The 27,898-nt window shown below is 45.9% G+C and overlaps 1 protein-coding gene across 1 annotated transcript in view; it reads right to left on the bottom strand.

The window, feature by feature from the left end:
- The window catches only part of TMC2 (transmembrane channel like 2), a 133,225-nt gene that overhangs the window by 46,439 nt on the left and 58,888 nt on the right, over positions 1-27,898 (bottom strand). Inside the window, exons 4-10 of the mRNA XM_056121572.1 lie at positions 27,359-27,449; positions 19,947-20,028; positions 19,311-19,417; positions 14,382-14,480; positions 12,229-12,371; positions 9,857-10,004; positions 4,104-4,292 (exon numbers count right to left, since the gene is read on the bottom strand). Coding sequence (XP_055977547.1) covers positions 4,104-4,292; positions 9,857-10,004; positions 12,229-12,371; positions 14,382-14,480; positions 19,311-19,417; positions 19,947-20,028; positions 27,359-27,449 — 859 coding nt within the window. The remainder of the gene's footprint in view (positions 1-4,103; positions 4,293-9,856; positions 10,005-12,228; positions 12,372-14,381; positions 14,481-19,310; positions 19,418-19,946; positions 20,029-27,358; positions 27,450-27,898) is intronic.

Genomic DNA, 27,898 nt, shown 5'->3' with positions numbered 1-27,898 from the left:
CAGGTAAATCAGGAAGGATCCTGAGCACAGACACAGGAGTCAGCTCTGAGCACTTGGGCAGTGCACCCCACCAAAAAAAAGGGAAAATATTTTTCCCTTTTATTGTCAAACACCACAGGTATAAAGTTCCAAAAAGAGATATCTGGATTAAATATAATCACAATAAAACCTAAATGAGTTTATTGTGACTTCTTTCAATGACTGAAATCACTCTGAAAAATATCAGTATGTTTTTTTTAAATTTATTTATTTATTGAATCACTGTGGGAAAGGTTACAAAGCTTTCAGGTTTAGGTCTCAGTCATGCAAATATCAAACACATTTCCCTTTACCAATACTTATTTTTTACCATGAAGAACCCCAGTAGAACCCCACCCCCCACCCCTCCCCGTCCCTGTGAGGCAGATGAATTCTAGTTAACACTCTATCTGCTTTGATTAGATTCATTGTTTCAATAAAAGATTCACCACTATTATTTAGAGTTTACCTCCCCCAAATCAGACATGCTGAAAAAGCATTGTGAAGTGATTTGCTTTCTACAGCTGGGTTCAAGAATTAAATGTTGGTTTTGGACTTAGGCTATTTTACCTATTGACCCTGGAAGTATTTCTACTGAAAGTCAGATAGTTAAGAAATTGGTTTCTCAGTATGGACGATTCTCAAAAAATTAGAAATTGAGCTCCCATTTGACCCAGCAATACCACTCCTGGGAATATATCCCAGAGAGGCAAAAATGTATAGTCGAAGTGACATCTGCACTTGTTTGTTCATTGCAGCACTCTTTACAATAGCCAGAAACTGGAAGAAACCTGAGTGCCCAAGAACAGATGACTGGTTAAAGAAACTTTGGTACATCTACACAATGGAGTACTATGTAGCTCTTAGAAAAGATGAAGTCATGAAATTTACATACAAGTGGTACAATATGGAAAGTATCATGCTAAGCGAAATGAGTCAGAAAGAGAGGGATAGACATAGAAAGATTGCATTCATCTGGGGGATATAAAGTAACAAAGTAAGAGATTAATACCCAAGAATAGCTGAGATCAGCACCAGGAGGATTACTCCATAACTTAGAGGCCAGCCGGGTATCCTAGAGGAAAGGGCAGCTCAGATAGAGAAGGGAGCACCAAATAAAGGATGTTTGGAGGATCCTCCCAGGAGGGGAGATGCATGTCGAAAGTAGACTATGGACTGAACATGTTTGCCACTCAATGCCTCTTTTGCAGACCACAACACCCAAAAGGAGAGAGAGAACACAGGGGATTGCCCTGCCACAGAGACAGGGGGGATGGGGGGATGGGGGTGGGAGGGATATTATCCATGGTGGTGGAAAATGGGCACTGGTGGAGGGATGGGTATCTGATCATTGTATAATTGAAACCAAAGCACAAAAAATTGTAAAGCTACAACTTTAAAAAAAAATAAAATACAATAAAGGGAAAAAAAAAAGGAAAAAAAAAAAAGAAATTGGTTTCTGTGTTCTGGAGTCGTGGCAGTGCTGGAGAGCCGCTCGTGGGGGGCAACTGTTGGCCTCGGTAGGGCGTGAAGGGCGGACCGAAACGCCCCCCTTCCCATGAGGTTTTAGTCGCCCCCACACCCCCGGCTCATACCTGCTGTCCACAAGGCTCCCATGTGGCCGCCATCTTTCTTTCCAGAGAGGAGAGGGCGAATGGGGCAACACCCTTTCCCCTCCGGCAGACTTGATGGCCTGGATCAACGCATAGTCCTTTCACTTCTCTGCTCCAAGCTGCTGGGTTCTGCATTAAGTCCTTGTGCTTCTGGGGCTGTGGCCGTGCTGGAGAGCCGCTCGTGGGGGGCAACTGTTGGCCTCGGTAGGGTGAAGGACGGACCGAAACGCCCCCCTTCCCATGAGGTTTTAGTCGCCCCCACACCCCCGGCTCATACCTGCTGTCCACAAGGTTCCCATGCGGCCGCCATCCTTCTTTCCAGAGAAGAGAGGGCGAATGAAGCAACACCCTTTCCCCTCTGGCAGACTTGATGGCCTGGATTAACGCATAGTCCTTTCACTTCTCTGCTCCAAGCTGCTGGGTTCTGCATTAAGTCCTTGTGCTTCTGGGGCTGTGGCTGTGCTGGAGAGCCGCTCGTGGGGGGCAACTTTGGCCTCGGTAGGGCGTGAAGGGCGGACCGAAACTCCCCCCTTCCCATGAGGTTTTAGTCGCCTCCACACCCCCGGCTCATACCTGCTGTCCACAAGGCTCCCATGCGGCCGCCATCCTTCTTTCCAGAGAAGAGAGGGCGAATGGGGCAACACCCTTTCCCCTCCGGGCAGACATGATGGCCTGGATTAACGCATAGTCCGTTCACTTTTCTGCTCCAAGCTGCTGGGTTCTGCATTAAGTCCTTGTGTTTCTGGGGCTGTGGCCATGCTCCAAACTTAACTCTGATTTTCAGGGAGAAAGGTTGGGTGGTTTACTTCCCATTGATCACTTTGTATATAGAGAGATGTCGTGCGGCCGCATAAGCGGCCGCGTGGTTTTGAGAAAAAGTCCTAGTTCCCGCATACTCGAGCTGTGCTTGTAGAGGCTTCTGGTCACCGGGGTTCCATCTGGGGGAGGCGGGATGCGGTATCTACCCTATTTGGGACTTGCTGGTGATCTCGGCTCTTTTTGGAACCTGTTTTTTTTTTTTTTCCCCTCAGGGATCTGTGGTTCCCGCCCTCCATGTGGTCCTTCTCTTAGGCTGTATGTTGTAAAGATGGTGCTGGGGGGCGGGCTGTGGGCGTGACTTCCGGAATCAGAGGTCACCTGGGAGCTGTAGTCCGGCAGATTTGAGAAAAAGTCCTAGTTCCCGCATACTCGAGCTGTGCTTGTAGAGGCTTCTAGTCACCGGGGTTCCATCTGGGGGAGGTGGGATGCGGTACCTACCCCATTTGGGACTTGCCGGTGATCTCGGCTCTTTTTGGAACCTTTTTTTTTTTTTCCTCCGGGATCTGTGGTTCCCGCCCTCCATGTGGTCCTTCTCTTAGAATATCAGTATGTTTTAAGGCAAGAATAGATAAATAGATCATGGGATAGAAAAAGGAGCTCAGAATCACAGTTCTGCATTAAAAGATACTTGATTTATGAAGTATGGCACTGTGGAGCTGTACGGGGGAAAAAATCACCTTTAGAATAATTGGTGTCGGGATAACTGACTATCCAGTTGACTGACATGTTAATTAAATCTAGCTTTAGCTGTGAAAGCCAGCCCAAAGGCCTAATAATAGGTGAATACTTGTTAAAGATGTTCATGTCACTTAACTGGAAAGGAATGTAATTTCACTTTAAAAAATAAGTGTCATAGACTAATACCCAAGGACAATAGACACAAGGGCCGGGAGGAATGGTCCATGGTTGGAAGCTTGCCACAAGTGGTGGTGGGGGAGGACAGTTAGGATAGAGAAGGGACCGCTAGGACACAGAGAGTTGGATCTGATCGCTCTGGACAAGAACTGAGTGCTGAGAGTAGGTAAAGGGATATACATTATAAGCTTTCAGTACCTGTATTACAAACCATAATTCCCAAAAGAAGAGAGACAGAGACCAAGAGAGGGAGGGAGGGAGGGAGAGAGAGAGAGAGAGAGAGAGAGAGAGAGAGAGAGAGAGAGAGAGAGAGAGAAGGAAAGTGTCTGCCATAGAGGCAGGCTGGAGGGAGGAGAGCAGGAAACTGGGGATATTGGTGGTGGGAAATGTACACTGGTGAAGGGACGGGTGAGGAACGGGTGATGGAACATTGTATAATTGAAACCCCATCATGAACAACTTTGTAACTGTGTATTTCATGGTGATTCAATTTAAAAAAAGTCTCAGGGGGCTGGAGCGATAGCACAGCGGGTGGGGCGTTTGCCTTGCACGCGGCTGACCCGGGTTTGATTCCCAGAGTCCCATATGGTTCCCTGAGCACAGCCAGGAGAGATTCCTGAGTGCAAAGCCAAGAATAACCCTTGTGCATTGCCGGGTGTGACCCCCCCCCGCAAAAAAAGCAAAAAAAAAAAAGTCTCATTATCCAGACTTTCAATAATTCCAAGGAATGATGTGATTTCAGAATCTGCCGAACTCCTACATCCGAGCAGAGACACCTTCACCCCTCACCCCCCTTACCTCGTTCCTTTCATACCAGCTGACATTCTGCATTTTGGAGAACTCCTGGGATCGCTTCACCACAAAGTAAATGAGGTATCCACTTCCGCACAAACAGCAGATGATGAGGAAGTTGGCCAGGACACGGAGGAATCGCGTCAGGTGGACATTTTCTTCTTTGTTGCTCTCCTGCTCATCCACTATTGATTCCTGAAAGTGTGAATATAAACTGTGAGCACCGGCGGGGCCATTCCTGCACTAGGAACCGCTTTTGTTCAATTCCTGAAATGACCACTTCCTGTATTTCCAGAAATAAAACCATACCGAGAGGGTGGTGAAGAGCACCCTTCACCCTAAAAACTTTTCCTTTCTTTAGGAATGTGCATGTTATTATGATTGTTTTGGTATACATAAATAACAAAAGCTTAGTTTGACTGAATACTGGTGTCAGTTGTGTGCTAAACACTTGCCTCCAATGATCTCATTAAATCCCAACAACAAACCCAAACAGTGCCTACTGTTAATACCCAAACCCCAGAGTGATAAGTAAATATCTGATGGGTGACTTAATTATAGATTAATCTTGATTAATCTATAATCAAGTAGATTTCAATGATATTTAAATGGAGTCTTCTTTACACTTAAATGGAATCTTCTTGGTCACGTATAGCAATACTCAAAGCTTACTCCTGACTCTGTGCTCAGGAATCACACCTGGGGGTGCTCAGGGGACCATCAGGGGTGCTAGGAATTGAACCTGGGTCACACTTTCTACTCTCTGGTCCCCTAAATTGAATCCGAACGATGTTGACTCTTGTAATCCAAGCACTGGCAAAGTTTGACTATAAACAGTTAGAGAGCAAATAGTTTTTACTTTGGAGGCCATATGGCCTCTCTCACAGCTACTCAACCATGCCAGTGTAGCATGAAGACAACCACAGACAGTGTGTAAAAATAAATGGACATGACTTGGCCTCAGTAAAATCTTATTTAAAAAATAGGCAGCAGATTGGATCTGGACTGGGGGCCACAGTTTGCTGACTCCTGTTCTAATTCATGAGCATGTTGTTCAGGGTTTCTTTATTTCTTTAGCACAGATTTGAAATATTTGATATAGAAACATTGTACCCTTTTTGAGGGGAGTGGTTTTAAATCTAATCCTAGAACTCTATGCCATTTATATCATTTTACTATAAGTGGAATTCTAAAATACTTTATTTTTACTGCTACTATAGAAAACTATCATCACTGTCACTGTTACTGTCCTCCCATTGTTCATCGATTTTCTCGAGCGGGCACCAGTAACGTCCCCATTGTGAGACTTGTTGTTACTGTTTTTGGCATATTGAATACGTCATGAGGAGTTTGCCAGGCTTTGATGTGCAGGTGGAATACTTTCGGTAGCTTGCTGGGTTTTCCGAGCGGGGCGGAGGAATCAAACCTGGATTGGCCTCATGTAAGGTAAACGCCCTACCTGCTATGTTGTCGCTCCAGCCCAGAAAACTATCATAGATTTAAAAATTATTAGTCTTGCATCCTACGCCAGAAAATGGTAGAGCCAGGATAGAAGATACCAAAGTATACCTGGGAGTAAGCAATTCCATTTAATGAGCATTTACTGTGGTCAGTTTGGGCTGGATTAACTCATTGGGCAGTAAATGTATGCACCTAATTATCTCACTTATTCACAAAAGAAATGTCCTACAGTAGGGCCGGAGCGATAGTACAGCAGATAGGGTATTTGCCTTGCACGAGGTCAACCCGGTTCAATCCTTGGCATCCTATATGGTCTACGAAGCACAGTCAGGAATAATTCCTGCGTGCAGATCCAGGAGTAACCCTTGAGCATCGCTGGGTGTGACCCCCCCAAATTAAAAAAAAATAAAAGAAAAAAAGACAAATGAAATGACCACAGGGGCTGGAGAGAAAGCACAAGGGTTAAGGAGCTTTTACTGCTGACCTCTAGAAGGGATCCAAATCCTCCCCTTTCCTTCCACTCTGCACCCCACCCCCAAGAAACAAAAACAAAAACAAAAACCACACACATGGGTTGGAGCACAGCAGGTAGGACATCTGCCTTGCACTTGGCCGACCCGAGTTCGATTCCCAGAATCCCATGTGGTCCCCTGAGCGCCGTCAGAGGTAATTACTGAGTGCAGAGCCAGGAATAACCTCTGTGCATCACGGGGTGTGACCCAAAAAGCAAACAACGACAACAACAACGACAACAACAACAAACCCAAAAAACAACCCCCCCGAAAAAAAAAACCACCAAAATACCACACACACAATATAGAATGTAGAATAACAAAATAAGTCATAGAGTGAGCTAACAAATGAGTGGAGGCAGAGGCTGTGTCATCTAAGCAAACACATCTGTTTTTTCCTCCCTGGCGCCATCCTGAAAGCCATCCTGAGTTCCCTATTAGGCATATTTCTGCAGTCTGGTTGGCCCGACTTTTTTTCCCCCAGGACCTGGCGAGATGGTTATACAAATCTGAGCTTGGCTGTCCAATCTTCTTCCTTCTACTTTCCCTCAGCCCTTCCTGCAGAGGACCTGTGCGACTGAGCCAGGAGTAACTCCTGAGCATCCCCATGACAGATGCTGACGAATGACAGGCAGGTATAACCACCAGGCATTGACCTGGCCTCAGCAGCTCACCAGGTAAACCCAGATTCCTGTTGACTTGGCAGTAGGTGGAGCTGTGTTCAATTCTCCTTCCTTTTTTCTCCTAACAAGAGGAAGGCAGACCTGGAGGCAGGGGAGATTAAAGGTAAAGGTAAAGGCCCTCCCGTTGATCGTCGATTTGCTCGAGCTGGCCCAGTAACGTCTCCATTGGAGACTTTGTTGTTACTGTGTCTGGCATATCGAATACTCTCGGTAGCTTGCCGGGCTCTCCGAGAGGGGCGGAGGAATCGAACTCGGGTCGGCCATGTTGGCCGCTTGTAAGGCGAACGCCCTACCGCTGTGCTATCGCTCAGCGGGTAGGGCGTCTGCCTTGCACGCAGCCAACATGGCCGACCCGAGTTCGATTCCTCCGCCCCTCTCGGAGAGCCCGGCAAGCTACCGAGAGTATTCGGTATGCCAGACACAGTAACAACAAAGTCTCCAATGGAGACGTTACTGGGCCCGCTCGAGCAGGGGAGATTATTGGGCGTTAATTCTTCCTCCAGGCCTAGCAGGGAGCAATAAAGAAACTCAGTGCCTTTAACACAGGGAAGTCAGGGCTGATAAGGTCTGCATGAACCTCTGCCCTACACAGACACTAAGGCTCTGTCAGCCCCACAAATGTAGTGGTCAAGCTGTGCCTGCATTCCACTTGATCTGTTCAGCATGGGAATTATTCCCTATCACCCATATGGCAGGGAGCAGTGGTCTTCAGACTGGTGGGAGGTTATATTTTTCGTAGGAAAATAAAACTGTCAGTTCCACCTTTCACTCGGGACCCAGGTCCTTGCCTTCACTGCAGAAAAGAAATCAAAGAAAAGGTACATTGCAAAAACAAAAGAAAGTTTTACTGAAGGCTTACTGCATGCTCTAAGGATGACAGGGCTGCTCTGAGGGGAATGGGATTTAGGTACTTTAAAGGGCTTCACTAGGGGCTCGAGCAATAATAGCACAGTGGGTAGGATGTTTGCCTTGCATGCGGCTGACCTGGGTTCGATTCCCAGTATCTCATATGGTCCCCTGAGCACTGCCAGGAGTAATTCCTGAGTGCAGAGCCAAGGAGTCACCCCTGTACACTGCTGGGTGTGAACCAAAAAATAAATAAATAAATAAAGGGCTTCACTTTGCATGGAGATCAATATTCAGGAGAAGGTAAGACTTTCCCAATTATACTGCAATGAGCTAAAGGATCAGACTTGGGCATATTCTTTGTTGTCTTTAGTATCCTCCAGCTCCAAACAGTTCATCCACGTGACTTCTGTGGCTCTTATGGATTAGGGGTGGAATAGGAAGCGGCCAGAAAATGGTTTCAGAGGATCCACTGGGAGATCTTTAACCTTGCTAGCCTGCATCACTTATGAAGCTTTTTTTTTTTTTTTTTTTTTTTTTGCTTTTTTGGGTCACACCCGGCGATGCTCAGGGGTTAACTCCTGGTTCATGCATTCAGGAACTACTCCTAAACGTGCTCAGGGGACCATATGGGATGCTGGGGATTGAACCCGGGTTGGGCCGCGTGCAAGGCAAACTCCCTACCCGCTATACTATCACTCAAGCCCCTACTTATGAAGCTCTTTGAGAATCTGGAGGGAGAAAGACATGAGTAGCAGAGGCAATAAATACCCTTGCAAAACAGGCATATGTTGCAAGATTGTGTACATTAGCTATTCCATGAGTTAATCCAACCCAAACTGAACACAGTAAATGATCATTAAACAGAATAGTTTTCTCCCAGATACTTTGAAATCTTCCATCCTGGCTCTACCATTTTCTGGTGTAGGATGCAAGACTAATAATATACATATATATATATATATATATATATATTTTGCTCGAGCGGGCCCAGTCACGTCTCCATTGGAGACTTTGTTGTTACTGTGTTTGGCATATCGAATACGTCACGGGGAGCTTGCCAGGCTCTGCCGTGCGGGCATTTTGGGTCACACCCAGCAATGCTCAGGGGTTACTCCTGGCTCTGCACTCAGGAATTACTCCTGGCAGTGCTGGGGAGACCATATGGGATGCTGGGGATCGAACTCGGGTCAGTCGCGTGCAAGGCAAACGCCCTACCTTCTGTACTATCGTTCCAGCCCAAGACAAATAATTTTTAAATCTATGATAGTTTTCTATAGCAGCAGTAAAAATAAAGTATTTTAGAATTCCATTTATAGTAAAATGTTATAAAAGGTAAAGGTAAAGGCCCTCCCGTTGATCGTCGATTTGCTCGAGCGGGCCCAGTAACGTCTCCATTGGAGACTTTGTTGTTACTGTGTCTGGCATATCGAATACTCTCGGTAGCTTGCCGGGCTCTCCGAGAGGGGCGGAGGAATCGAACTCGGGTCGGCCATGTTGGCCGCTTGTAAGGCGAACGCCCTACCCGCTGTGCTATCGCTCCAGCCCAAAATGTTATAAATGGCATAGAATTCTAGGATTAGATTTAAAACCACTCCCCTCAAAAAAGGGTACAATGTTTCAAAACTCTGCTTAAAGAAATAAAGAAACCTTGAACACCATGCTCATGAATTAGAACAGGAGTCAGCAAACTGTGGCCCCAGGTCCAGATCCAATCTGCTGCCTATTTTTTAAATAAGATTTTACTGAGGCCAAGTCATGTCCATTTATTTTTACACACTGTCTGTGGTTGTCTTCATGCCACACTGGCATGGTTGAGTAGCTGTGAGAGAGGCCATATGGCCTCCAAAGTAAAAACTATTTGCTCTCTAACTGTTTATAGTCAAACTTTGCCAGTGCTTGGATTACAAGAGTCAACATCGTTCGGATTCAATTTAGGGGACCAGAGAGTAGAAAGTGTGACCCAGGTTCAATTCCTGGCACTCCCGATGATCCCCTGAGCACCTCCAGGAGTGATTCCTGAGCACAGAGTCAGGAATAAGTCCTGAGTACTGCTGCATGTGACCAAGAAGATTCCATTTAAATATAAAGAAGATTCCATTTAAATATAATTTATATTTGCTGGGTCCACGTTTCCAGGAAAGTTTTCCCACAAATTATTTGGGCACCTTATTTCTCACAGCCCAGCTGTGAGAAGTCTCCTAATGACCAGCCCGGACTCCAGTTCCTGGGAACTGGGCCAGCCCTGGGTGGCTACCTTGAAGCTGGTGGTGATGGAGGCGTATTTGTTATCCGCCGTCTCGGAATTCCCGATCAGGTAGTCCCAACTGGTGAACATCTTGAAGCTGAAGGTGAAATTGTCACTCTCTCCCTCACTCGTGGTGCCCTGGGTATTGCTGGCCATCCTGCAAGGCACATGTTCCTGCGGCTTAGCTCGCCCGGATTCTCCCTCAGGGAGGTCCCCAGGGCATTTTGGTCTGAGTGAGCCAGCGGCCCAAGAGCAGCCCCCCACAGGAGGACAAACCAGCAGGGAAGGGAGTCAGGAAGACCTGCAGAGCGCTAGTCGCAATGAGCGTGGGGTCCGTCACGTCCATGGAGCACACGCATGGTCAGACTGGCCTCTGCCAGATACAGGCCAGTTGGCCAAGTGTTAGACCTTGGATAATAGTCCCCGAGGGAACTCATTTCTGTATCTTGACTCACAGGTAAATGTCATTTAAAAACTCTACAGGGGCTCACTTCTAAAAGCAGAATGTTCCCTTCATTATGTATTTCCTTGCATAGAAACTGCTTGCTCTCTCTCTCTCTTTCTTTCTTTCTTCCTTCTTTCTTTTTTCTCCTTCCTTCCTTCCTTCCTTCCTTCCTCTTTCCTTCCTCCCTCCTTCCTCCTTTCCCCTCCCTCCCTCCCTCCCTCCCTCCCTCCCTCCCTTCCTTCCTTCTCTCTTCCTCTCTTTCTCTTTTTCCCTTTCTTGCCCTCCCTCCTTCCCTCCCTCCCTCCCTCCCTCCCTCCCTCCCTCCCTTCCTCCCTTCCTTTTTCCCCTCCTTCCTTCCTTTTATTCTGTTTTGGGCCTCACTCAGTGGTGCCCAGGCTCCTGACTTGGTGTTTGGGGGGTCACTCCTGGTGGTGCTCGGGGATCATACAGCACCAGGCGCTGGACATGGTCTTCCTGCATGCAAATCATGCACCCAGCCCATCAAACTATCTCTCTGGCAATACTCTCTACCCCCACTGCCCCCTGCCCCAATAAACAATAAACCTTAAGGGAGTTGGTCTAACACCAGGTTACACTGATATCCTTTCTTAAGCAACTTTGCTTAAGAAAGGCATTTTTTTTTTTTTTTTGCCTGACCACTATTCTGTCCCTTACCACTCTGGGCTCTCTGGCGCTCAGTCCTGTGGGAATCAGAGTTGCAGGCAGTGGTCAGGGTAGAGTGGGGTCTGGGCCTCTTTTTCTGTCTTACTGGTGGTCTTTAGGAAAGATTTGCTCTTCTGAGGGACTCAGTTGGCATCATATAGCTTTTTTGATTCATCTGGGAAACACTTTGCCCATTTGGGATAATAACAGGGAAAGTGTAATGATATGAGGGCTAAGAATAAAACAGAATATCTTCTTTTGTTCGTTTTTGTTTCCCTTTTGTTTGCTAGAGCCTTCACGCATCGGTGCCTGGCCCCTGCGAGCACTGGGAAGTGAGTGAGGCTCCATCTTCCCAGCACTCTGCGAGCTGTACTCTAGAGGTGTGGGGGGGAAGAGTGCCTCCTGGAGACCCCGCTGAAAGTGTTTGTGCTAGAGACTGAGATACCCCTCCACCTCTACAGCCCTCACTCCTACCCCAAACCTCAGTATTAGCTGTTAGGAGCTCCCTGACCTAGAAAAAAGGGATTTATTGACTGGCCCAAAGGTGTCTTCAGAGGCTGTGAGTGAAGAGGCCCAGACGGGCTGAGAGATCCATTGGTGCCGCACTTGCCTTGCATGTAGCTGACCCCTGGTCTCTCCCAATCCCACCTGATCCTCTGAGCATCACAGAGTGAGTCTCTGGAAGCCCCTGGGCACTGCAGGGGTGGCCTGGGTGAACCCCCCCACCTGCCCAACCAGCAACACATGGTCTGAGCAGCACCACATCCTGAGATCCTCACAGTGAACCTGCAACCCAGATGGCTGAGAATCGTTAGAGGAGTGACCCCAAAATGAGGCACAGACAAGCTTGCAGATCATTTCTGAGTAGAGACTGGCAGGCCAGGGCTGGAGGGCACATGGCTGGTCAGTCACCCAGGTTCCTTCAGACCAGTTTAGGTCTTGATGGATGCCAGGTCAGGTTCTCACCTGCAAGCTGGTGTCACAAAGAGGTGGGGAGCCGCCATCTGGGCCGAGCAAACACAGGCCCCGCAAACTCCACCAGCCTACCCTTCCCAAGGAACGAGCTCACCTCCAGCCACTGACCTCCCGGCTCTGAAACCCAGGAGGGTGTTTGCTGCTCAGCGAGGCCAACAGGGTCTGTCTCGTTGCCCACTGCACCCATGATAAGCCACATGGACTTTGTCTCGGGGTTTCTCTCTAAACCCCCACCGGAAGGGCGGAAGACGGTCCAGGGAGGAGATGGAAGGCCCGGAAGTGAGCTGGGCCAACTCACGAGCGAATGACGATCGTCAGGCTGTAGCCGAACACGCTGACCCCCACCATGAAGTAAGCCATGGGCAGCCTGTACCTCAGCCACCCGATGGTCCTCTGGTTGTTGTAGTAGCCGTAGAAGAGAGCAGAATATTTGATGTAGCCCTGAGGGGTAGAAGAGCCAGGCTCAGTGTCTGCCAGTTCTGTGCCGCAGTTTCTGTTCCAGCCTCAACTAACAGGGGAAGGAAGCAAAAGCCCCGGCTGTTCTTTTCATTTTCCCACTTCTCTGAGATCTATCCATCTTCCCCCTCCCCCCCCCCCCCCGACCTTCCTCTTTCTCCCTGTGTCTCTCTCTGCCTTCTTCTCACTCCAGTTTGGGATTCTCAATTATCCAGAGTGCATAGAGATACAGAATGAAAAAGAGAAAGTTGCTATCATTGGGGCTAAATGTGTGTGTGTGTGAGTGTGTGTGTGTGTGCGTGTGTGTGCATATGCACAAATGTACTGCTAGCTTCAGCTTCTGTGGGAGATGAGGGTGGTGGAGGAAGTGGGAGAAGGGGCCGTGGTGGTCAGATTTCAGATTTGGATGGTTTGGATGGCCTGCTCGAGCCATAGCATAGCGGTAGGGCATTTGCCTTGCTCACAGCTGGCCAGCAGAGCCAGGTTCGATTCTTCCGTGATTCCTCCGCCCCTCTCGGAGAGCCCGGCAAGTACCAAGAGTATCTTGCCCACACGGCAAAGCCTGGCAAGCTACCTGTGACGTATTCGATATGCCAAACACAGTAACAATGAGTGTCACAATGGAGATGTTATTGGACCCGCTCGAGCAAATCGATAACAACGGGAGAACTGTGCTACTGTGCTACTTCTGCAGTAAAGAAATGAGGATTAGTCATGGGTTTGGTGCGCTCTGTGCTGAATTTGAGGAGCAGGGAGAGTCATGCAGGAGATGGCAGAGGGAGGGCAGGAGAGGGGCTCCCGGTGATCTGTTTATTCAGTTGGTCATTTAAAATCTCAAGAACATGAGGGAAGAACCAAAGTGAGAGTACAATGGGTAAGGGCACTTGCCTTGCACATGACCAACCCAGGTTCAAGCCCCAGCACCCCAAATAGTGTCACGAGCCTGCCAGGAGTGATCCCTGAGTGCAGAGTCAGAAGGAAGCCCTGAGCAATGCTGGGTGGTGCTGCCCCTCTTCCCCTCCCCACTCCCAAGAACATGAGGGATAACGGGGATGCCTAAGGGGACAAGGAGAGGGTGCTTTCTCTTGGTCTCCTCAGCTGTGCCCAGGCAAGAAACATAAGCTCTCAGCCAGGAGGCCTCAGAATAGAGGAAAGTGAAGGAGACAAAGGCAGAGGGGCTCCGGCCTTGAACGGCGTCCATGGAGCTCCAGCGACAGACTCCAGAGCAACAGACTCGAATCAGAGGGGCAGTGAAGGACATCTCAGCAGATAGTGATATCATGCACTAGAAAGGTCTGTGAACAGTGTTGTAATTGGAAGCAGAGAGAGAGAGATAGAAAGAGAGAGAGGAGGGAGAGAGAGAGAGACAGAGGGAGGAAGAGAGAGAGAAGAGAGGAGAGGAGAGAGAGAGAAAAAGAGAGAGAAGGAGAGGAGGGAGGGAGAGAGATGGAGGGAGGAAGAGAGAGGGAAGAGAGGAGGGGAAAGAGAGAAAGAGAGAGAGAGAGAGAGAGAGAGAGAGAGAGGTCTTCACATTGGGGAGAGACTTAGAACCTAGACTGAACAAACTTTGATATCATCAACACTGGGAGTTTGAGTGCTAATTCTGCATACAGAACTCAAGGGCCCACTCCCAGGACTCAGTTTTGGGGCAACAACAAGACATTCAAAGGTGCCATGTGTCACAGACCTGGGCTCCAAGTGGGGCTCTGGGGAAAGTGCATCACCTTGTGACAGGACAAGGGGGAGGACAAGGGGGCCATGGCCTCCAGGGGACTTACACCTGTCACGTGAGAGTCTGGAGAGGTGAGTGGGGGGGGGTGAGTGGTGGGGTGTCTGGGGAGGAGTGGAGAGGAGTGTTTGCCTGGCTCGCTGCAGAATGTTCTGATTGATGAGAGCCCGGTTTCACTAGCCGAGGGCAGAATCCTCAGTCTCGCATGCTCTCTCTAAGTTTCACAGCCAAACACTGGACGTGCACGGGCATGGAGGCAACAGTACCTCAAAATCCCAAAGGACAGAAAAATCCATGGCCTTCTCTTCCTCAGCCCGAGGCACTGTCTTCCTGGGGATACTCCCGTAGGGCACGCCCATCAGCACCTTGGGAGAGACCGAACACACCGAGGTCACATGGGGAGGAAATGGGAACATTCTTATACTGGGTTACATCTTTTTCCTCTCGGAGGAAAGCACCCGTTTTCTTCTTCAACAACCATCACTTTCCTGATTGAACGAGTATCGCATAGTCATAGCAGGAAATGTGCAAGAGGACAGAAGGGGACGTGGCTCAGTGGTGCTCACCTGCCTTCTTTGTGTGAACCTCTAGGCCGACCCCCGGCATCACCCCCATGCAGTCCTATGGCACTGATCTTTGTGACCACCGGTGCCAACCAACTGTGTGACCCCTGGTGTTCACAGTAACTGCTGCTTAGGGAAGAGCAGGGCTGGTGGGGGTGGAGGAAGAAGTTCTACTGAAAAGCATTTATCATTTTTTGCTGTTTCTCTTTGGCAGCCACACCCAGGAGAGCTTAGGGGACTCTCCTGGTGGTGCTTGGGAAGCATATGATGCTAAGGATAGAACTCGGGGTTCCAACAGGCAAAACATGTGCTGCAGCCCTATGAGTCCTGGCCCCGGGCCTGGAGGAACAGTTCAAAAATTACCCATCACTCTGTATCCCAAAGATCCTGACTGTTAGATATTCAAATACTTCTCGAGTTATTTCTGAATTTTATAAACATTTCAGTCTGCTTTTTTTTTTTAAAAAAAAAAGATCTATTTTATGGCCAATTCCTTAGATCACAGGCTATTTCTTGCCTTTTCTTTTTTTAATTCCCTTATTCCCTCCCCACTTCCCGTCATGGTTGTTGCAGTGACTGGGGGTTGCACGCATGCCTGGCTGTGATGCTTGCTGGGAGTTGCACACGGGGGTGTGGTGCTCGCATACTTGGCCACAGTGCTCACTGACATTTGCATGCCCTTAACTGTGGTATTTGCACATGTGCTCACTGGGGAAAATGTTCTTAGCTGATGATGTGCTCAGGGTGCACAAGTACTCAAATCCTCATGAGCAAGGTTGGTTTTCACACAGAGTGTCGGTCTGGGGGCCTCCATTCCTGGGTGGCTATTGTCTGGTCTCAAGTCAGTCCTCCACCAGATGGGTGTCTCTGTCCTGGCAGGTTGTCTCACCAAGGCATGCAAGTCAGAAATGGAGTGGGGAGAAAATACCAGTAAGAGGCAGGGCAGCTTATTTTTATAATCTAAGGACGAGGCAGCCTGTCACTTTGGTCACATTTTGTGGGTTAAAAACAAGTCAATAGGGGGACTAGAGCAATAGCACAGCAGGTAAGGTGTTTGCCTTGCATGTGGCTGACATGGATTCGATTCCCAGCATCCCATACGGTCCCCCGAGAACCGCCAGGAGTAATTCCTGAGTGTAGAGCCAGGAGTAACCCCTGGGCATCGCTGGGTGTGACCCAAAAAGCAACAATAAATAAATAAATAAATAAATAAACAAGTTAATAGGGCTGTAGAAATAATAGTGGTTAAGATGTTTGCCTTGTGGGGGGCCTGAGTGATAGTACAATGGGTAGGGTTTTGCCTTGTACATGGCCAACCCAGATTTGATCCCCAGCATCTCATACAGTCCCTCGAGCACCGCCACTAAGAGTGATTCCTGAGTGCAGAGCCAGGAGTAACCCCTGAACATAGCAGGGTATAATCCAAAAAGCAAAAAAAAAAAAAAAAAGATGTTTTCCTGGCATTGGGCTGATCCAGATGTGGTGCCTTGAACTGCATGGTCCCCTGAATACTAAAGAGAACAACCCCCCTGAGCACAGAGTCAGGAGTAGCTACCAGCACTGCTGGGTGTGGGCCCCAAATCTTCTCCTGTCAAACCTCCCCCATGCTACTACGTTTAGTTTATAGACTCATATGGTGGGAATATACTAAACGATGGGGAATTTTGGTGGTTATCTTCAATAGCTGTTTTGATATGAAGCTTTGAAGAGAAGGTTGTTGGGGTAAGAATATGACTCAGTGGTAGAGCATCTATCTTGCATGTGTGGGTGAGGCCCTAGGTTTGAGTTCCAGTACAGAAAAAAAAACAGGGATGCTAGGACTAAACTTTCAGAGATTCACATTCAATTGGTTCAGTGGTCTAGGATCCTGCATTAAAAAACAAAACAAAACAAAACAAAACACCAAAACTCCCCAAAAATCCCACAAACCAAAAAAACCAACTTCCCAGTGCTTTTGTTCTGTAGCCAGTGTTGAGATGAAAATTACATGAGGTCTGGGCTTCCATCTTCTTCAGGCTATCCAGGGATCAGGTAGGTGTCCTGGCCAATGTATACAATAGTCAATAAATCCCATCCAGGCTTATTGGAACAGTCAGGGCTATTAATTCCACTTAAATGGTATCAGGGTTTTTGGTAAAGGAAGGTGCAAATGAAGGAAAACTGTCAGCCCTGCCTAACATTTGAGTTCTTTAATATTTGAATATTCTTATACCCAGACACTTCTATCTCACTGTGGTAAGCCTTACAACACGCATTTGCCATGGGATTAGATGCTCATCTACCTTACGCTACAACCCCTGGATCCTGGAGTTCTTTGTGTGTTTAACTAACACGGTACCCCCTTGACTCCATTTTCAGCTAATTTGAGTAAAATATCTGATTCCCATGTAGCCAGTTTCCCACCATTATAATTAAGAAGGCATCTCAGAAAAAAAAATTTTTTTTTTTTGCTTTATTTGGGCCACATCCAGTGATGCTCTTGGAGTTACTCCTGGTTCTACACTGAGGAATTACTTCTGGCGGTGCTTGGGGGACCATATGGGATGCCAGGGATCGAACCCAGGTCGGCTGTGTGCAAGGCAAACGCCCTATCTGCTGTACTATCTCTCTGGCTCCAGAAAAATATTTTTAAAAAGAAGGCATCTCAGGATACCCTACATCTTCAACTTCTGCTAGCCAACCTGATCTCAAGCCTTGGTCATTCATTTCCTTTCTTAATCCATTGCATTGGTAATGTGAGCTGTTGCAGCATGGTGAGTCTTGACCTCTTCCTCTCCTTCCTTGTGTTGCTTCTCCTCACCCAGTACTCCTCAGCTGGCCAGCAACCTTCCCCTATCTTTCCCCCACTCTCCTCCCACAGGATTTTCTGTTTGGAAGGCCGCTTGGGTAAGCTGTGAGCAAGGCTAATGCCCTCCCAACTGTACTATCTTTCTGGTTCCAGATAGCTATCATTTAAAAAAGTTCTGGGTCCCAAATATGATTATGACTTGAGAATATATATTGATGAAAGAGGACTCATCACCTTTATTTTCAGGTGTGCTTATAAAGGAATATAAAAAAGTAGTTAATGATACCTTTACTAGGGTGGAGGGGCACCTTTGGTAGAGCTTTGGGGGAACCGAGGATTTCTGCATGCAAAACATGCACTCCAGTCCTTTGAGCCATCTCCCCAATCCAAATAACTCTTTTATAAGAACACTTCTAAGGTAACATGGAAAATAATTCAATGGTTTAATAACTAATGTAGCACTCCTTTGCTACCAAGTGCTATTATAATATACCATCAGGCTCTTCAACGAATCTCATTTAATTCACATTCTGTGCAAGTCTTTCAATTTCCCGAAAATGGATGGGCAGAAAAGTTTCCCAAGGATGTGACTCCAGATAGAATTGACTCCATTATGCTCATGGAACCATTTGAAATAAAATGGGATTCAGCGAGCTATCCTAGAACCAATTAAATGTAAAAGGAAGAAAATGCTAAATGTGGACACATTGTTACTGAAGGCTGTTGAAGTAAATTCACTGTGTGCCCAGTGCCAGCACGGACCAGGTTTCCTTTGAGGCAGGGGGTGAGGGGATAGCAATTACCAAGCCCTCAGATTCTCTGTCCTCATGCTCTCTGGAGCCCTGGGGGAAGACCTCAGGCCAGCGCCGGAAACCTGGGATCTCAGTCACCACGAATTTAATGTGCATCTTTATGAAGGTTCTTTATCCTGTTTTAGCTTCTCAATGACTCGTCTAAGGATAAAGATCTACTTGTGCTCATAATTTGAAAGACTCATGGGCAGCACTACTCTTCAATGCCAGGTTACTATTTGTAATAGATTATGATATAATGAGTTCTCTCTTTGGGGGAGTGAAAGGAGAAAACCTCACTGAGATACTAATTCTTCACGGATCTGAAAATGAATGAAAGGTTAAAAAGAAGTAGGGGGGCCGGAGACACAGTACAATGGATAAGGCACTTGCTTTGCACTCCGACATCAATCCCTGACATCTCATATGGTGCCCCTTAAGCCTGGTAGGAGTAATTTCTAAGTGTAGAGCCAGGAGTTACCACTGAGCACTGCCGGGTGTGGTCCAAAAACAAACACAAAAAGAAGTCGGGTCCACATCTCAACTCAGAATAGAAGTAGGGGCTGGAGCAATAGCACAGTGGGTAGGGTGTTTGCCTTGTATGCGGCCAACCCGAGTTTAATTTCCAGCATCCCATATGGTCCCGCCAGGCGTAATTCCTGCGTGCATGAGCTAGGAGTAACCTCTGTGCATTGTCGGGTGTGACCCAAAAAGAAAAAAAAAAGTACAAGTAGGGCTGGAAAAGTACAAGTACATTTCCCTTCTCAAATGGTAGAGCACATGCACAGCATGTGGGGACACTGGGTTCATTCCCAACACCCATGGTCACCTAAGAATAGTCAGGTATGACCCTAGAGGCCCCTATAAAAACGAGGCTAATACTTAAAAAAGGGAATACAAGCATTTGGTTCCATTTTTTGTTAAGTGAATTATCTAGCCAATTGATGTGAATATGGGAATTTAAATGAATGATTGATTCTCACAGTGTTTGCTTAGTATATGGAAGATGATGACCACAAAGCATCAACATTCTCCAAAAGATTCTTTTCTTACCTCTGGGATTATTACTAGACCAAATATTAAACCAAAAAGAACGAGGTTAACTCCGTACATCCATCGGAGAAAGATGAAATATGATGCAACTGAAGAGCCAAAGTGACCTAGAGAGAGAAAAGATGGCAGGATTTCCATGTAGCAGGAGAAACAAGTTAGCATATGCTAGCATGTGTGATGAAGTAATTTTTTGTTTTTTAGGACACCCTCGACAGTGTTTGAGGACTACTCCTGGCTCCATGCTCGGGGATACTCCAGGCACTGTGCTCAGGGCTGTCAAGTGGTTCTGGGGATCAAACTGGGTCTGTTGCATGCTAGGCAACTTTCTTTCCTTCTGTACTGTCCCTTTGGCCCTGAATTAAATTCTTTTATATCAGTCTGGAAGAGACATCCTGCTCTCTAATTTCTTTGTATAAATAATATAAAACTATATGGTGTTAGCTATCTAAGTTCCCGTAATTGAAAAGGTGAAGTACAATTTAAGTTTTGGTCTCAACAGCCCCAAACCCACAATTTTTTTAAATCTAATGCAACAGAATGTATGGGATCATCTGATCAGTTGGCCAAGGACACAACCTAAACCACTGGACAGCTTTGTAGAAAAGCAAATCAAAACAATGACACCAAAATACTCACTCTCAATATCCTTAATCTTCATTTCCCAAGGAATACATTGAGTCTTGAAATTATCAAAATCTCTCTTAAACTTGATCCATTTCTGAAATTGAACAGGAAACCCTCAGTTTCACAACATGCTGCTTTGGGGCCTGGTGGGCACGTTGATGTCAGAATGAGGTTGATAGCAAGTGGGTGAGGCTGACATTTTGGAATCTGTGAGTGCAGGTTGCCAGAGGTAGACATTCAAGTCTTCACTTTCCAAACTCAGATGTGGATGAGAAAAAAGTCAGGGTAACAAAAACCCTTGCGTTTGTCTACAATGGTGATAGCATTTCAGATTTGGACAGTTTATATATATATAAGGATTTAGAAATCCCATATATTATTTCTGGTCTGAGAGATCAAGTTGGGTTAGCCACTTCTGATGCAATTTTCTTTATCGTAAGACAAAAAGCATGCACTTTTACCTCTGAGCTACATCCTTTCCTGGGCTGGAGCTATAGCACAGCGGCAGGTCGTTTGCCTTGCAAACTGATGGCCTGGCCAAGCCGGGTTGAATTCCTCCGCCCCTCTCGGAGAGCCCGGCAAGCTACTGAGAGTATCTCGCCCGCACGGCAAAGCCTGGCAAGCTACCTGTGACGTATTCGATATGCCAAACACAGTAACGACAAATCTCACAATGGAAGACGCTATTGGGCCCGCTTGAGCAAATCGGTGAACAACGGGAGGATGGTGCGGTGCTAAGACAAAAAAAGTTCAAGGTGGGTGTGGAACTGTCAAAAACATTTGACAGAAAACCAAGTGCCTAAATCTGCTAGATATTGGTGCTTAACTCTAAGGCTGGTGGAACTGGTAAGCACAGCTCAGCCCGCGGCTTCCAAAGCTTCTCCTGGAGAAATAAGAGCTTTGTGTTTTTGTAAAGAGGTTTAGAAGGAATTTCTCTAGTTTATTTCTAGTTCCAACTCTCAGAGTTTATGCCATTCAGAAACTTGAGCTGCTGCCTGTCTACTGGGTGGATGCAAAGATGTTAACTCTCCAAGGGGCTTCTCTCCAACAGCATCACCACCTGTGAAGAGTCCCCTTTGAAATTCAAAACACTAATAGAAAAAAAGAAAAGAGATTTGTGGAGAAGAGTCTAAGAGCAGTTGCTATTGTCTCCTAAGAAAGTGCTCATGAAGGAAATAAAATTTCCCTTGTAAATTCACAGAAGGATCAAAGGGAAAATCTATATAAAAGAATTGAGTGGGTTTCCAGATGGGAAGGCATTGACCATATCCTGATTAGGCATCACAATTGAAGAAAGGAAGCTGCCTGGCAGAAGAGGGAGGTGCTCACAGATGCGTAGAAAAAGGAGTTATAAAAGGCTGGTTAATAATAATGGTAGAGATACCCTGAGTCGGATGTGAGAACAACAAAGGATGGGGATGGGCATTAAAACAACCAGGAGTTGAATCAACTCCTTTACCTAGTTCTGACTTTGTGTTTATCTTTTTATGATAAAGAGAGGTACCGCATAGAACTAGAGAAATGGGACAGTGAGTAGGGTGTTTCCCTCGTATACGGACAACCCAGGTTGTTCGCCTAGTATCCCATGTGATCCCCTAAGCCTTCCAGAAGTATGGCCCCCTGAACAGAGAGCTAGGAGTCAGCCCTGAGCACTGCCAAGTGTGACCTGAAAACCAAAAAGAGAGAGAGAGACAGATAGACAGACAGAGACAGAGACAGAGAGAGACAGAGACCGAGACAGAGAGAGAGAAGACAGAGACAGATGGGAGGAGAGGGACAGAGGGAGAGCAGGATGAAGGTCCATGAGTCTGATCCCAGTTAGTGCTCTAGTAACTTATGGTTCCTTAAATATCTCTAGGTATGTTCTTGGAGGTTTCTGAGCATCATATGCCCACCCCAGCCTCCCCCAACATCCCCAGATAGGTATCTGAGTAATCTTTGACACTAGAGGGCTGGGTATTACTACATCCTTGGGCCCAAGAACTAAATTCTCTGGTCTAGTTGGCTGGCTGAAAATTCACTAGGAGTGACCCCAGGGCCCTCTGAGTAATGCTTGGGAGCCCCCTTCCAATTAAAAAAAATTATGTTAGGTTTATTTGATATCTCAGGTAGGAAGGAAAAAATTTATTCATGATCTGGTCGGTCTGTGACCATTTTGGTTTCCATGGCATTTTTCATTTCAAATAAACAAATTGAAACTGGCATTATGGTTTAGCTTTCCAGATAAATAATCTCCTATAAAAAATAAAATGCATTGCTGATGTGGACTTTAGAATTTCCAGTGCTTGCATCAGTAATTTCTCCTTGTGAATTAATAATCCAGCATCTGGTTTTATATATCAGTCTCATAATGTGAGAGACTATTAAAGTGAGTCCTTCTTGAGAGATGGATCCCCAGTAGGGAGGTTGATAAAATCAGTATAAAATATAGGCTTGCAAAGCTGAGGGTCAATAGGGGTAACGGCTGTTGCCAAGTGAGGCTCTGGGAGACAGGGCTTGCCAGTTGGTTGCCTGGCAACCACTGATGTCTCCTGAAGGCGGTGGATAGCTCAGTCTGAAAAATTCTGGCCTGAAGGAGGCACAGAGGCATGGAGAGGTCTGGTGAGGGTTTACAATGAAGCTCTCAATCCTCCTTGGTTCAGAACACTGAGTTGGAGTGTGGCCCAGTGAAGATCCCCAACTGCCCAGAAATGTGTGAGATGGAGCTACAAAATCTAGGGCCGGGTCATCAGAGCAGCTTGCTCTCCAGCTTTTTTTCCAGAAAGGGAAAAGATTTGAAAGAGTTGTCAGACAAGACACAGGCAAACATCCCGTCCTCTCAGTCGATGATAAGATTGTATGAAGATTGGGGCTGGAGCAATAGCACAGCAGGTAGGGTGTTTGCCTTGCAAAGCGACCCGGCTTAGATTCCTAGCATCCCATATGGTCCCCTGAGCACCACCAGGAGTAATTCCTGAGTATATGAGCCAGGAGTAACCCCTGTGCATCACCCGGTGTGACCCAAAAACAAAACAAACAAAAGATTTTATGAAGATAAAGATAAAGATAGTCTATGAAAAAGGCTCCTGATCTATAGTTTGTCTATTTGGGGGCCATGCCTGTGAGTAAGTTCACAGGGCTTATTCCTGGCTCTGTGCGCAGGATCACTCCTAGTGTGGATCGGGGAATTATATGAGGAGTGAGCACCTTCTCCACTGTGTTACCTGCAGTCCTATCTCTCCGGCCACTGATCTGCTGTGTTAAAGGTGTCATCTTTTAGCTTTCTAAATCAGTGAGTAATAATGCTCTATACATGGACTTAGAGTTTAAGGAGAAGTTTGTCTGATTCATTTATCAATTTAAAGGGTAGTCCTAATGCTAAGATCTGCAAGACAGAGTGCCTGTGTGTGCTCGCAGCATGGAACGTCAAATCAGTCTTATGAAAATGTATATAAAAGTCATAAAGAAAACTTTGGAGAATCAAATGTGCCTGTGGAGTTAAAAATAATGCATTCGGACTGAGGGCGCCTCAGACATAAGAGGAAGAATCTTGACAATAGAAAGAGAAAGATGTTTCATAAAATCGAATCTTTACTCCCAGTAAAATGGAAGTTTTACAATGCTAGAACTGAAAGGATAATTTCTCTTTTTTTGGTGGGGGTAGGGTGGAGGGTGATCTTCCAAGCACTGGTCAGAGCTCTTTAGGGCTATTCCTGGTGACACTCAGCTGGTAGCACTCAGGCCGTGCAGTGCTCAAGGCCACCAGAAACACTTTAGTAGTTCTTGGGGGGGGGACCCTGTAGTGCTGAGAATGGAGCTCAGGGGCTCTGCAGGTCAGTCATGGGGCTCCACCCCTTTGTGCTTTTCCCCTATCTCTAAGAAGGATGATTTCTCACTGTGAGAAAGAATATATATGAGGACAAAAACTTGTTCATTTAATGTATAGTGCTAGAGTCATCTGCAAGAATATTATAGAAGGAAAAAGAGTACTATAATCATCACCACCAATTAAAATCATTCTAGGATTGCTAACCTTCACTCTACAGGAAGAATACTATATTGCACTTAGAAGAACTCAACAAAGATATATTTTAATATATAACCAGGTAAAACATGGCTAGAATAAATTAGACATGACAAGAAAGAAACCAGATATAAAAAATTATGTCACATTGGCTATACCCAGTTGTAGAATAACATTGCTTTGTCCTTTCTCCCTTGCCACAGGAGCTTAGGTTTATCAGGTTACACCTATCACAGTGCTCCCGAGTCACTCCCATTCCTTTGTTTATCTGTAACCACTTCTCTCTGCTCTCTTCCCCAACCAGTTAATCAGCTTTTTCCCCTAATCAGACTCTGTTAACTTGTAAGGTCTGATTCCTCAGAGATCTATGATTTTATATGTATCCGTGAAATATTGCCTTTCTCCTCTCCTTATGTCTTATGAATAGTTTAAAGCAATGTCTTTTTTGTATAGATACAGGAAGACAGTTAATATTATGCTTTTGTAACAGGATTTAATTAGCTTTGAATATTATTCACTCCTGGGCATCTGCTTTCTCGACTGAAGCCTCAGTTGCCGTTGGTTTTTGACACCCCAAAAGCAGGGTTCCGATGAGGGACTGAATGGACCCAGGGCAAGCTGTGAGCTAGCCTGGCATCGAAATGGGCCAGGCCAAAGTGCCACAATTCTTAATTGTAAGTTAAGAGCTTGATCATGGACCGATGCTGTCATGATCCAAAAGTAACAATGAGACTAGGACCCTGCTAGGGATAGGAAAGACTATCTGGTTTGAGCACTGTAGTCTGAGATCGAGATGCCCTAGGAGGGCAATTCTATAAACTCAAGGTATTTCTTACTATATCCATACAAAATGATTTATATTATATATGTTTATATGTTTGTTGGATAAGGAGAGGAGAAACACTCCCAGGGGATTCTGTTCTAGGGCGGGTCGTCCTGCTGAGAGAGAATCTGTCCTAGAAATGGCTTTCCCCGAGGGAAAGAACTTTACCCCTATTGATTGTGACCACACCTATGTGTAATTGTTACCCCAACCCCTCATGGTTTTGGGATATAACTAGACTATAAGAGTGGTCTGGGGGATCAGGATCCAGACTCCAGGAGGAGAAGGAGAAAGGGGATCCAGATTCCAGAGCCAGAAGGAGAATGAAGGGGGATCGAGGAGGAGAATGAAGTAGCATGGGGTAGGAAGAAGCAGGAGGAGAATCAGAGGAGTGGATGGAGAGAGGATTGGAATAAACTGCAACTAAGACCAACCAGCCTGGCCCTCATTACTTCCTTTACCTGCCCATCACCATCGACCTCCCCAGGGTGGGGGAAGCAGCGTGAGACTACCGAATGCGGGCGGTGGGAGAGATAGACTGCTGCCGTCTTTTTTCTGTTTATACACTCAGTGGTGCTCAGGACTTACTCCTGGCTCTGCACTTAGGGATCATTCCTGGTGAACTCAAGGGACAATATGGGGTGCCAAGGATCAAACCTGTGTTGGCCATGTGCAAGGCAAGTGCCCTACTTATTGTACTATCTCTCTGACCCCAGATGTAAAAAACTAATACATGAATCTGTGACTTTCTTATATCCCAACACAACAATAAGAGTTTTTAATAAATTATCCACCTACAAATCAGTGAAACTATAAATTTTGTAGAAACAAATGACATGAAAAAGAGCTATAAGAAGAAAATGACCAACTTTGGCAAAAGTATAAAAGAAGGCTTGGGAAATGCATAGTATCCTTGAATGCAAAGACTAAATATAGTACAAATACAAAGTTTTCCCAAATTAAGTCAAGGATTAAAATATTCTGGGGCTGGAGTGATAGCACAGTGGTAGGGCGTTTGCCTTGCGCGTAGCCAGCCTGGCCGAGCTGAGTTGATTCCTCCGCCCCTCTCGGAGAGCCTGGCAACCTACCGACGCATCTCGCCCGCATGGCAAAGTGTGGCAAGCTCCCCGTGACGTATTCAATATGCCAAACACAGTAACAACAAGTCTCAAAATGGAGATGTTACTGGGCCCGCTCGAGCAAATTGATGAACAACGGGAGGACAGTGTTTGTAAAATATTCTGATGAAAATCTCAATGGACTATTCTGGAGCCTGGCAAAATAATTTAAAAACACATCTAAAATTAAGGAAGACTGGTCAAAATATTTTTGAAAAACGGGGCCGGATGATAGTACAGCAGGGAGGGCATCCTCCAAATAATAGTACAGCCAACCTGGGTTCGATTCCCAGCATCCTATATGGTCCCCTGAGCACCAACAGGAGTGATTTCTGAGTGTAGAGCCATGAGTGATCCCTTAGCATCACCAGGTGTGACCTTATCCCCCACCCCAACACCCCGCCAAAAAAAAAAAAAGGAAAGAAAAACAAAGATAAAATGAGGAACTTAGCATCATCAGGCTTAAGAATGAAGTAGTAGTGCTCGCTTCAGCAGGACATATACTAAATGCAAGTGTGATTTTTGGGGATAACATGGTTAGAACTTGAGGTGATTATACTAAGTGAAATAGGTAAAGAAACAAAAGACATTTACTAGATGGTTTGACTCACTTGTGGAATATAAATAGTAAAAGTACACAAACAGAAAACTCTAATAAAAAAAATACAAAGAACTCCTGGACTTGGCCCAAACTTTGGTAGTTACTGGAGGGAAAAGGAAAGAGAAGTGGGTGGAATGAATAGAGGGATCTTTTTGTCATTGGTATTGGAACTTTGGCGATTTTGGGAATGTGAGTGTTATAATGAAGGGTCTCATTCTCATAACTCTGAAAGAGCCTTGAATATGGCACTTTTTAAAAAAATCTCAGGGCTAGGACGAAGGAGACGTTACTGGGGCCTGCTCGAGGCAATCGACGAATAACAGGATGGTTGTGATTTGTGATTGTTATGAGTGTTATACATATAGAAACAATGGGATGTCAACTCACTGAAATATGTAATTCATAAATCAATAAAAAAGAAAAATGGCAGTTTTTCAAATTACTAAAGGACAGATCCTTCCATGCATTTCACAATAAATATGCACTATTACCTGGGCCTGAATCAGAAGCCCAGATTATAATATAATGTAATAAGTGGGTTTATTCCCACCCCTATCCACACCACTAGCACTTCTAGGTCTGCTCCAAATCAAATGATGTATCCTAACTTGATGTTTGGGAAATAAGGTCCTGGAGGTGGCGCCATACTCAATTCCGTGAGTTTGGTTCTTCACTAGAAACAGAGAAGCATACAGAAAAATTGACAGGATATGGTTAGCTTCCATTCCTGGATGAATCACAATGACTAGTCAGACCTCCTGCTGAGTATTTGCGGGCGGGGATAGCTACGTGCAGTGAGGCGAGGTGGGTGTCTGTGGTGGTCACCTAACTCAGAGGCTAAAGGAGCCCTTCCACGGGGGTGTTGCCTCCATACCACACCTTAGCCATCAGCATCTTGTATGCGTAGAGTCGTTTGCCTTTTCCCCTTCCCAAGGCTCCTTCATACTTCTCCACAAATTCTTGGGCCTCCCTGGTTAGAAAAACAAAAACGGGCAGAAGTTTAATTCACATCTAACCAAAAGAAATGTGAGTTGTGAAGGAGTAATTGTGACCCAAAGTCTTAAGCACTTTTATATGACTTAAGTACTTTTATATTACTTATAGTTAGAAGATAATTTTCATGAAAGCAGGGCTTTCTTTCTTTTTTTTTTTTTGCCAGAAGTTATCAAAATGCCAATAGTGCTTGGCATATGGCAGGGACCTATAGGCAGAATTTCGGTCCTCTTGGCCTTTATCCTAGTGGTATATCTTTGACAAAGGGACTACGCAGATGTTCTAAAAATCATTGACTTTCAAACAGGAAGAGTATCTTGGATTACCTGATGGCTCAATGTAATCCCGTAAGACTATATAGCCAAGTCCCCTGAACTGAGTAATGAAAAAAAATTAACTCTGCTACAGATTGTTAACTTTTTACTA

Source organism: Sorex fumeus, unplaced genomic scaffold, assembly GCF_029834395.1.
Source record: "Sorex fumeus unplaced genomic scaffold, SorFum_2.1 ptg000044l, whole genome shotgun sequence".
Lineage (NCBI taxonomy): Eukaryota > Metazoa > Chordata > Mammalia > Eulipotyphla > Soricidae > Sorex > Sorex fumeus.
This window is presented reverse-complemented; position numbering and strand designations above follow the sequence as displayed.